Genomic DNA, 10,974 nt, shown 5'->3' with positions numbered 1-10,974 from the left:
CCCTCCTTTCAGGAAGAGGGCTAGATGTGCTGGTTTAAATACCATCCACCACAGCGTTTGATCTGGAACATACTCCCAGCTGCGTGTGAGGTTGCTTACCTCTCTTTTGCTGCTTTTTTTTTTTTTCCTTTTCCCCTGTATTTTATAAAATAGCCTTGAAATTCTCCAGAAAAGGTAAGTCAAAATAACATGGGGTGTTTTCTCACACCTTTTCTACTACGGGTCCCTGGGGCAGATTTTTCTGTCTCTTCCCTAACTCGCAGCTGGGTTCTCATCCAGCAGCACCGCTGCTGCCAGTTGGGGTTGTGGTTTGTTTGGAGTTCTGGTACTTCGTGCAGCTGACGCTTGCTCTGAAAGCGGTGTTAGTCTGGAAAAGGAATAATAAGTTATGGGAAGGGAGTAGTTTTTTGAATGAACTTGTGTGTTTTCTATCTGGTATTCAAGTGAAAAAGTTTTCTTTAACATAATTAGGAGCGGGTTCATTCTGCAACTGAGCGCGAGCGCAGCTGAAACGGACACAAAAGGTTCATAAGCCCAATCTGTTTGTGCAGTGAAGAAAAAGCTTTGCGCGCCACAGTTGACTTTCATTGCTGTAATAACACCCCAGGAAACTTGTTATCCTTTTCACCGTAGCAGACAATTAAAATCCTCTCCTCCTTGAACAAAAACAACTACGATTCACGTTACCCCTGCCAGATCACGCATGCCAATGTGCAACTGCAGTCCTCCTCTCTTCCAGTGTTCCTTAAAATGGCTGCCGCGATGCCGTACAGCAGCTCCCCAGCAGATGCGCGGAGCCCCGCGTCTCGGCTGGGGCACGACGCAGCTGTCTCTCGCAGGGCAGGCAGCGAGCAACCGAAACAACTTACAGACCCCACTGCCTACCTTTAAAATACCAATTGGCTTTTTGTTTTATTTTTTTTTACCCCCAGAGGAACAGGGGTGAATACCCCGCCGCGCTTGGAAGCAGGTCGCTTGCTTTAGGTTCCCACTATTGATAGGATGATGTGCGGCATAAAATGAAGAGTTTTGGCCATTTCTACCTACCTCCGGGCCCGTGGAAGAGCAGTGCTGGTCCTCGCCCCAGGCCCTGCCTTGCTGGGGTGGTGCCAGTGGCTTTTGGGTGAACAATGGTCCTTGCTTTTCTCCAGCTTCTTCTTTGCCAGCCAAAACAGCAGGGGCAGGTGGTTAGATGGGAATTAGGAGCAGGCCATTAAATGAGGGGCTGTGCACTACTACTACAGCCTAAGCTGCCAGAAGGAGCTCTGCTGCACGTCTGTCTCAGGGAAAAATCGCCGCTATCCCTGTGCAGATCACAGGAGGAACGACAGAGGCAGCCATTGTGCCTTCCTTTTCTCTTTGGAAGTAAATCCTTGCTCCCAGGGCACGGTTCTTGTGCTCTAGCATGTCTTTTCAGCAAAGAGGAGCCAATCCTACTCTAAAGCCACTAAAAAAACCCACCCCAAATTAGAGAAATCAAGCTGAAAATGGGAATTTCATCAGTAGCCCTTCTGGGTCCCTCCTTATGAGAAGGCTTCCCCCCCCCCCACAAGGAAGAAAATGGGTTAGAGCTCTAGGAAAACAGGTACTGAGCAGCCAGCTGAACAGTGATCCTAAGGTAGCGACAAGAGGCTTGTGTGAGAAAGTCCTTTGTGGCTGTAGCTCTACATCTGCTGCAAGTCAATTAACTGCGAGCAGAGCCAGGGCTGGAGTGATTAAATGCAGCAGCTGTTGAACTAAATAAGCAACTGCTATCTTCCCTGGCCCTCGTCTGGCATCCAGGACAAGAAGGACTCAAGCTCACCCATAAAGGGGTCACCATTTATTCCTTTCAAGTGTTACAATAAAGCCCATACAACTCTTTTTTGTTTGTTTGTTTTTAGAAGTTAGAAAATTGCAAATCAAGTGTTTCAGCCATTAAAAAATTATTTACAGAGAAAACAATGTTGCTTCACATTATACAGCTGGCAGGCCCCCTCCCTCCACCCCACACCCTAAAAGTTATCCCTTAGAAGCAGAATTAAACACAGCGGACTTACAAGCTTTATGGTTTTAAGCCAATAGTAAGACATTATAAAAAACTAACCAGATTAGCTCTTAAACCATTGATTTCTATAAAAAGCACAAAATACTTTAACTGAAGTCAGAACCAGGAATGTAAACTGAGGAAAAAAAAAAAAGAGAATCCATTGAACAGTCACTGGTTTGCTGGGCTTCGACGGCTGCTGGGAGGAGAGTGGGGACAGTCAGGAGGCCAGCAGAGATACCAGAGCAGGGGGTGAGATCTGGGTTCTTACAAACTGTAAATTCCAGTTATGTCCAGGATAGTCTTCCTCCACAGTTTTAAAGGATTCAGGTAAAACTGCTCCAAGTTGTGGTGGCGGTGGTGGGAATCCAAACCAGCTTTCTAACAGGGGAGGGGAAGAAATAACTCAAGGGGAGGTGTTGGTTTTAGAAAGCATTGTCAGTTCTAGGTGGGACAGGGAGGTGCGTGGGCAAGGCAGCGAGTCCGTGGTGTTACCGGGATGGAGAGAATGGCATAAGAGTCTTAAGTTAGGATGATGCCAAGTGGGCTCTACTCTTCCTTTTGCTCCACCACCACCGGAGCTGTTGCAGGCTCAGGCCCTGCGGGTTTTGAGGGCTCCTCTGGTTTGGCTGTATCCCCGTGGCTTTCCCCTGGCTGCTGCTTCTCCTCCTTCTTGCCTCCCCCTGCCTCTGCATCCTCTCTCTTGGGCTCAGCTCCCTGCTGCCCATCATTGCCAGGGTTGCTCTCCCCAGGGCTGCCCTGCTCCTCCGCCGTCCCCTCCTCGGGGGGTGCCGACGGCTCCGTCCCGCTGGCCGAGCAAGCGGGGTTCTCCTCTCCCTTAGCCTCCGCCTTGCCTTGGTCCTCCGTGGGAGAGGACCCAGAGGAGTCCCCAGCTTCTTTCTTGTTCTTCCTAAACGAGATCCCGCTCAGCTTGAAGGATTTCTTGAACGAGAACTTCTTCTTCTTCTTGGGGGTGTCCTTGGGGGCCGCGGCACCTTCGGGTTTAGCATCCCCGCCTTCAGCGGGGGGCGCGGGCTCGATGGCATCCCCGCCACCCAGCTCGCCCTTGCTCTCCTCCTTGAGGGGTTCAGCCGAGCCGTTCCCGTTCAGGGGTGCCGCTTCACCACCCGTCTTGGGCGTCATGTCCCCGTTGAGCCTCAAATGGCCATTCTCCTGCGGGAAGGGGCGGGGGGGGAGCAGAGCACCGCGTTAGGCACAGCCGGGACTCGGCACCCCAGAACCCCCCACCCAGCTGGGGCGGGGGGCAGCGGCCGTGGGGAAAGGGGGTGCACCGAGCACGGTGAGGGGGGGACAGCTGAGCGAGGGGGTGCACCGGGGTTGGGGGGGGGGTGGGGGGGTGGGGGGGGTGTCAGTGCGCTGCCACCGGGCGGCGCCCGCGCTCCACGCCCGGTAGCGGGGCGAGGCGGCGGACGGGGCCCCCGCCCGGTACCGGGAGGGAGCCCGGAGCGCGGCGCGGGTGCTGCCGCATCGCTCAGTGTCCACCGGGCAGGAGGGTCCCCCCCGGGGCCGCTCCCCCCCCCCTCCCCTTACCCACCGAGCAGCCGTCGCCGCCTTTGTCCGCCCACCCGCCCCGGCGGGGCGCACGGCGCCGCTCCCCGGTGCCCCTCCCCGGTACCTACCTGCCCGTTAGCCTTGGCGGGCTCGGCGGAGGCGGCGTGGCCGGTCTGTGGCGGGGCGCTGCCCTCCGCCTTGGCCGCCTTGGAGCCCTGGCTGCCCATGGTGCGGCACGTCGGGCCGACCCCGCCGCGGCGGCTGCGCTCGGCGGGCGAGCGGCGCCGAGAGGGAGTGGGGGGCGCCCCCCGCCGCCCCCGGTAATAAGGCGCTGGGCGGGGGCGGGCCGCCGCCGAGCCCGCCCCGAGGGCGGGGTAGGGGGATGGAGCCACCGCCCCGGCGGGGACGGGGGGTACCGAGGGCCGCCCGTCCCCCCGTCCCTGGCTCTGCGCCCCCCGAGGCCGGGACAGCCCCGGGCGGGGCGGGGCGAGGCTGCGGGGAGGCGGTGGGGAAGGGGAGCGGGCGCCGTTGCCCCCCCCCGCCCCCCGCCAGCACCTTCACCTCCCGGGGGCGTGCTCATCCCAGCCCCGGGACCCCTGCGGGGCCCCTGCCCCCAGCCCTGTCACCCCTGGGAGGGTCCCATGGTACCATTCGTCCCAACTCCATCACCCCCGGACAGGCTCATGGTGCAGCTTGTCTCAGTCCCGACACCCCAGGGTACCACTTCCCCCGGGGTACTGCTCACCCCAACCCCACCACCCTGGGGTACCACTCACCCCAGCACCATCACCCCGGGGTACCGCTCACCCCAGCACCATCACCCTGGGGTACTGCTCACCCCAACCCCACCACCCCGGGGTACCACTCGCCCCAGCACCATCACCCCGGGGTACCGCTCACACCAACCCCACCACCCTGGGGTACCGCTTACCCCAGCCCCATCACCCCATCACTCCCCAGTGGGTGCTGCTGTAGGGGACAGGTTGTGCGGTGAGTCACACCCTGGCTCCCTGCCTCGCTGTGCTCCCTGGCATGCAGACAGGTAGGTTTTTCCCCTCTAGGTCTTCCTCCTCTGCTTTCCCGGAAAAGGAGAGCTTGGGAGAAAAGAAAATGGGACTAAACCTGAGTGGATGCTAACGCTGGTGTGGGGCCTGCAGCTCCCCCCGTGCTGGCAAGGCCACCGGCCGCAGCCTTGCTGCAGCGTGGAGCCAGCAGTGGCCATGGGAGACTCACTCCCGGGGGCTCCCCGGGCACCCAGGCACAGCTCATTTCACTGGCGGGGGGGGAGGTGTCCCAAAATCAAGACCCTTTTGTGCCTATCCAAGCCACCGGAGTTCCCTGGCCAGCCTGCACCCCACTGGCAGCTGCAGTGGGCCACGCTCATGAGCACCGTGCCCTGAGCCCCGCGGCCCTGGCACCTTCCAGGCACCCTGCACCCTGCTCCTCCCAGCCCCCAGCACCCAGCTGCACCGCGGAGCCCGTGCAGGATCAAGGCCAGTGTCTCCGAGGGGAAAACAATGTGCCGCTGTGTGCGCTCCGCCAACAAGGTCATGTTTTGTCTCTGTCCTCCCTCCCCCCCGGCACACATCATCTCACCCCCGTTAGAGCGAAATTTCTCTGTTAATTAAAACAGGCGGCATCTTCCTTATTGACTTTTGGTTGCCAGTTGATAAAGCCTTTGAATGGCTGCCGGGCTGCTGCTGCTGGTCCATCCGCCCCTGCCTTCGGCCATCTGCAAGACTGAGAGTTGCCCGAGCAGCCGTCAGGGCAGCAAAAGAGCTGTGGAAGATGTACCCTGTTCAAAAGCACGTGCTTTTCAGAGCGTGGCGAGGCTGTTTGCTTTTGGAAGACAAATGGTCCGAGCAAGTGTATTGGATTAGTCAGTAAACACGCTCTGTCTTCTGCCACTTGTTCCTGAGGATGAGCTCCAGGCCAGTGTCCCCAACCATTAACTGGGGAGCAAAACCCATCAGAACCGCGCTGGCGAGCCCTTCCCTCTGCCCCAGCAGCCGTCCAGCATCAGGCAGCATCTGTGGCAACCCCACACTTTTCTTCCCACCTTCTGGGAGTGATTTTCTGTCTTTCTGCTGAGGTTCATTTTGTCTGGCTCTTCTCTGCAGGGATGTGAGTCCCATCCCATCCTGTCCCGTCCCGTCCCATCCCATCCCTCCATGCCACCCCACCACAGCAGCAAGAGCATGTTTCGGCTGTGCCGAGCAAACCCGAGCAAGCACCGGCTTTCGCAGCACCTGTCTGAGACCATCCGTCCATGCAACAGACCCGAGATGCTCCCGTCCTCCCACACCAGAGCCACGGGGAGCCGCTAAGGTGAGCTGCACCGGCAACCCACCGCCCATCTGCACCGACCCCACTGCAGGTGCCGTGAGTGGGGAGGGGGCTCTGGGGGTGCAGCCTTTGGGGTGACGGTGGCAGCCCTGGTGTGGCTTTTGCCTGTCTGTTGGGCTGGTGATGCAAGCGTGTATCCCGTGCTGTGAAACAGGCTGCTTGCTGGAAAGATGCTTCCTGCAGTGGTGGGCTGGATGAGTGGCCGGGCTTGCTTATTCGGGAGGGGATTTATTGGGCTGGGGTTGGGGCTGGGGCTGGCAGGGTGGCTGCGGTGCTGCCGCTGTGCTCTGTACTGCTGGGTCGTCTGGGGCTGCTCGGCTCAGCCCCCCGCATCCGCCCCCGTGCAAAGCCCAGGTCTCTTCCTTGTTTTGCTGGAGGGGAGAAAGTGCTTTACACCCCGCTGCTCCCCTGCCACAGCGATCGGCGGGCAGTGCTGGAGTGATGGGAGGCAGATGTGATGTCTCTGAAGGGCAAACTTTAGCATGATTAGACAGGTCAAGATGCAGACCTGCTGGGGGGTGCAGCCCCCCGTCACCATCAGAGGCGATGCCGGAAACCTTGCATGTGGTTTTCTAGTGGCTTTCATCTCTGAGGAATCCCCAGTTGCCACAGCTCTCTTGATCCTGGCTTTTCTTGAAAACCCTCTTCTGCAGCGCTGCGTAGGGGATGTGTTTATAAATAGACACATTCCCCTGTGGATTCCTGAGCATGCCTCCTCTTCCAAGGCCTGGCTCCGCTGCAGATGTCTGTCCTGCCTGCTGCGATGATGGTAGCAGCACCAGAAGGGCTCAGCTGGCTCAGGAACGGTGCTTGGTGCAGCCACACCGGCAGCTGCCGCTGGTGCCGGAGCCCCGGCGCTCCACGGGGCGAGCGTAGGTCCCCCCCGGGCAGACCCGCAGCGGGTTGTTCCCGCTCTCAGCCCGGGAAGAGGCTGTTGTCCTCCTCCGTGTGTCGCAGGGGGTGTTGGTGGCACGGAGCAGATGGTGCTGCCATGCAGGCGCCGGGGCAGGTGTGGTTACACCGGCAGAGCAGGTGGAGGGCTGAAGCTGGCTGCGGCGCACGGCGGTGGGTTTCCAGCGTAAACCAAACACCAGCCCAAATCCTCCCAGTGGAAACCAGTGTGACCGCCAGCCCCGCTTGCCCTGGGTCCCATCCTTCCACCACTGCTTCGGCCACGGGTCGGGCTCCTCCATCCCCAGGCATTGGGCAGGGAACCGGAGCGGGGCAGTGGATGCTCCGGCTCCCTGTGGGCTCTTCACTGGCTCCCGGGGCTTTGGCTGCTTGGGAGGTGATGGGGATTTGCGGGGTGCAGGCAGACGGACAGATTGCAGGCCTGTCTGCTCCTCTAGCAGATGGACAGGCAGACAAATCTGTCTGCTCCGCTGCACGCTGCTCCTGCCTAAAAGGCCTTGGGAATGCAAGATCTTTGTGGATGTTATTTTCCACTTTCCAGACCTACTTAAACTGCGTGCTGATTATTAATTTATTAGGTGTTAAGCGCTGACAGCGGCGAGCGCAGCCCCTGTGCCAGGGGGTTGGAGTGGGGCAGGAGGGTGCAGTCCCCAGCCCCTTGCTCTGCCCCCGCCACCCGCCATATTCCCCCAGCCCTTAACGAAGAATTAATGCAATTATTTATTCATGTATCTGGAGCCATTCACAAGCCTCTGATCATCTGCTCGAGGATTTTAACCAAGTTAGCGGGGGCCCAGCCAGGGCAACCAACAGCGCTGTGAATAAAGCAGAGGGATTTCCATATTGATTTATAAATAGCAAAGGAATTAGCTAATTAGATCTCTCCGGGGAGAGAATTCCGGCAGGGAGAGTGCGGGGCTGGGCTGGGCTGTATGCAGGGACAGGCGGTAACAGCTCCTGCCACCACAGCAGCTCCGGCACGGGAACAGCCCTCACAAGCAGCCCTTGGCTAAAAATAGTAGCCATGGGTTAGGGTCTGGGGGTCTGCCTCAGCCGTGCTGCCGTGTCTGCCAACCATGCCCACCCATGGTATGGCTTTCCCAGGCCCTGCGGTGCGGCTCCAGGACGTGGCCACCTACCCGGTCCCCGGGCGAGTGATGCTCTGGCTGCGCAGCCCACGAGGGGATGGGGCGAAGGGGCTGGGGGACACTGCAGGTGCCGAGCAGGGCCGTCCTCAGCTGCAGAAGGAAAACCTACTGAGCTTCATGCCGGGGGATTTCTACGGGGAATGAGAGCTGGCTGGGGCTCGGCAGGCAGGAGGAAGAGCGGGGCTGCGTGGTGGCCAAGGGGGTCTTTCCAGTCCATCACCCAAGCAGAAGTTGATCGCTGCCGAACCTCCTCGTGGCTGCGCCATCACTTGGGCTGGCTGCCAAGCAGTTGCTGACTGACCCTCTGACATTTGCACTGGGAAAAAGCGTCCTGGACCCAAGCAAGGGTCTGCATGGGACTTTGCCGGGGGTCTCCCTGTCACCCGTGCAGAGCTGGGGCTGCAACCAGTGTCCCCGAATCCTTCCTGCCCTGGGAATGGCTCCAGCCCGGGAGGCTGCAGAGAGGCACTGACTTCCCATAGAAACACATAAAAGGGCCCGTTCTTGTATTTGCCAGAGCCCCGTCATTTTTGGTTGTGAAGATCCCATGGCAACCGGCGCCTTGTGTAACTGCGTTTGCTATTTCTGGGCTTGCTTTTCACTCCGGTAACATCTTCCCTGCATCCCACCGTCCTGCACTGGGTGGGGGGGCAGGACCTGTTCTGCTCTCCCACCCCAGGACATCTCCATCCTCGTGTGGATGCGACACCCCTTCCTGGCTCACGCTGGGGAGGAGGTTGGCAGCTGTGAGTCATGGCAGAGGAAAGAGAGAGCAATCCCCTCTCCTCTCGAATCTCTCCTTATCTCAGAGACCATCTGCCCTTCTTTTCGGCCAGGAGCTGGAGCATTTGCAAACAAAGCCAAGCCCTCTAACCTAAAACCCTCCAGCCTCATCAGCGGGGTGGGGTGGCCAGGGTGGGCTGTGCTGTGCTGCCCAGGGCCCCCAGCCCTGCTTCACCCTGGGATGGGGACAGTGGTGGGACTTGAGGGATCCTGGGTGCCTCCCCGCAAGCACGGTCCTGGGGGAGTTTGTACATGGCAGGGATCAACACCTGGCAGGGAGCCCCCGCATCACCTTTCTCAGCCTGCTGGTCTCTCCCAGCTCCTCCCGGGAGAACAGGATCCTGCCACAACGTCCTTGCCCAGGCTGGATGCTCATCCCACGCGCCTTATCTCCTGCATCCCTGCTGTAGGCTGCATTTTGGTGCTGATAAAGGACTCCCTGACCCTGAGTGAGCCGTGCGCTGCCGGTTTGGTCGCATTACAAGAGCAGGATGGCTGCCAGTGGGTGTCCGGAGAGAAAAGGGGCCACAGCATCCAGTTGGCAGCAGGGACGGGAGGGTGGCCGGGTGCTACCGCACACAGGGCTTTGCTCCCTCCCGCCCCGGCTGGGGCCACTGTCAGGGGTCCGAGCGGGGAGCACGTTTCAGAGCCTCCTTCCTCATTAAAAGGGAAGTTTATAATGGAAACAAAAGCGATGCTTAGTCCAAGTGGAGCTTTTCCCGTCCCGTTTCCTCCACAGCCTGCTGTGGAGGTGCCGCGGGAGTGTGCCTGCACGCCATGGCCAGAGGGCGCGGAGGGGAAGCGTGCCGGGGGTCCCGTGTGTTTTGGGCATTGCCCCCCTGCACGGCGCTCACCGAGTCCAGCCATGCCACGGGGAGCACGGCCGGGCTGCAGCAGTGTCTTGCCACAGCAGAGACAAGGTGGATGCAGGACGCTGCTCCCTCCCTGCTCTTGGAGCGTACGGCCACGAACAAACCCTGGGTGTCCTTTGGGTTGCAGGGGTGGGTTCGTGGCTGGTGGGGGCCCGGCCTGCACACGCAAAAGCAGCGTGTGTCCTGCCCGTGCACGCCCCCCCCCAGCATGGGTCCAGCAAGCATCTGACACATGCACAGCCACGCCGCTGATCCCAAGCCCTTCCCTTGGTGACGGAGCATGGGCAACCCCACGTCTCCACTGCCAGCCCCCCGCAGCCCAGCGGGGTCACCCCTTTTGCCCGAGTCCCTGGGGCTGGTGGCATCCAGCCGACCCCATCGCGGGGCAGCCGGCGCTGCCGGACCCGGGACAGGAAAGCGGTGCTGGGATGCTCTGGGGCAGCGATCCCTCCCCCTGCGAGCAGCCGGGGATGTATGGGCCTCTTTCTCCCTGCAAGTCAATGTGTCTTTTTGTTGCGCTGCTGGGTTTTGATGCCTGCGAGCAGGGAGAGACAATACGTCGCATTGTTCCTTTTCAGCAACATCTGACGGGCCCAGGCAGAGAGAGGCCAGTGTGTGCAAGGGCGGCCGTGGGGGAAGGGACTGGGATGGACAGACAGGCAGCAGGAAAGACGCAGGGACACGCAGGCCAGGCCAGATTTCTGCCTGCCTGGATGAAGGGCTGAAGGGATGGGGAGTGCCAGAGGGGTGCCGGGGAGTGGATGTGGGGTATGGGAGGGGCGTTATCTTCTGGTACCCGAACAGCCCTGAGAGATGCAAAGCTCCAGCCCCACTCATCTTAACGGACTATTAACTTTAAAGCCTCATTAGGAACCTGTAAGTGTCAATAGCATTGACCTTTTCATTGCTGCTCCCTGTACCAGAAGATCCTGATTTGCTGGGGCCAAGCAGCGGGGGGTACCTGTCGCCCCCGGGTAAATCCTGGGGTTCCAGGAAAACCCTCTCCCCGACATCCCATGCTGGTGGGATGGGGCAGGGGCTCAGTCCCCACCCGAGTGGGCTGCGAGGGGTGAGCCGGGAGCGGAGCTCGACAGGGGAATCACGGCAGTGCTGGGATTGTCTGCAACTTTCCATCAGAAATCCCCTTCCCTTATCCCCTGCTGTCCCTCGCCTGGATTGCTTAATTACCAGGAACAGAATTCCCCTCTGCCTCAGAGCAAAACCGAAAGTGTCCCCAGGGCCACCGCAGCTGTGGGCAGGGCTGGGCGGCAGCCCTAGAGCCAGCAGAGCCCAGAAACCCTGGTGATGGGCTCCGGGGAACTGCTCCATGCCCCAGCCTGGTGCTGAGGTTTTTTGGGAGTGCTTTGCCTCCCAG

At 59.9% G+C, this 10,974-nt stretch overlaps 1 protein-coding gene across 1 annotated transcript; it reads right to left on the bottom strand.

Annotated features, from left to right (window-relative positions):
- Window positions 1–1,800: 1,800 nt before the first annotated feature.
- Window positions 1,801–3,852, bottom strand: MARCKSL1 (MARCKS like 1). Its single transcript, XM_064471572.1, has 2 exons — window positions 3,667–3,852; window positions 1,801–3,199 (listed from the first exon to the last, which is right to left on the bottom strand). The coding sequence occupies exons 1-2, from the start codon at window positions 3,763–3,765 to the stop codon at window positions 2,576–2,578; spliced, it is 723 nt and encodes a 240-aa protein (XP_064327642.1). The 5' UTR covers window positions 3,766–3,852; the 3' UTR covers window positions 1,801–2,575.
- Between the last annotated feature and the right edge of the window lie 7,122 nt (window positions 3,853–10,974).

Source organism: Phalacrocorax carbo, chromosome 22 (assembly GCF_963921805.1).
Source record: "Phalacrocorax carbo chromosome 22, bPhaCar2.1, whole genome shotgun sequence".
Classification (NCBI taxonomy): Eukaryota; Metazoa; Chordata; class Aves; order Suliformes; family Phalacrocoracidae; genus Phalacrocorax; species Phalacrocorax carbo.
This window is presented reverse-complemented; position numbering and strand designations above follow the sequence as displayed.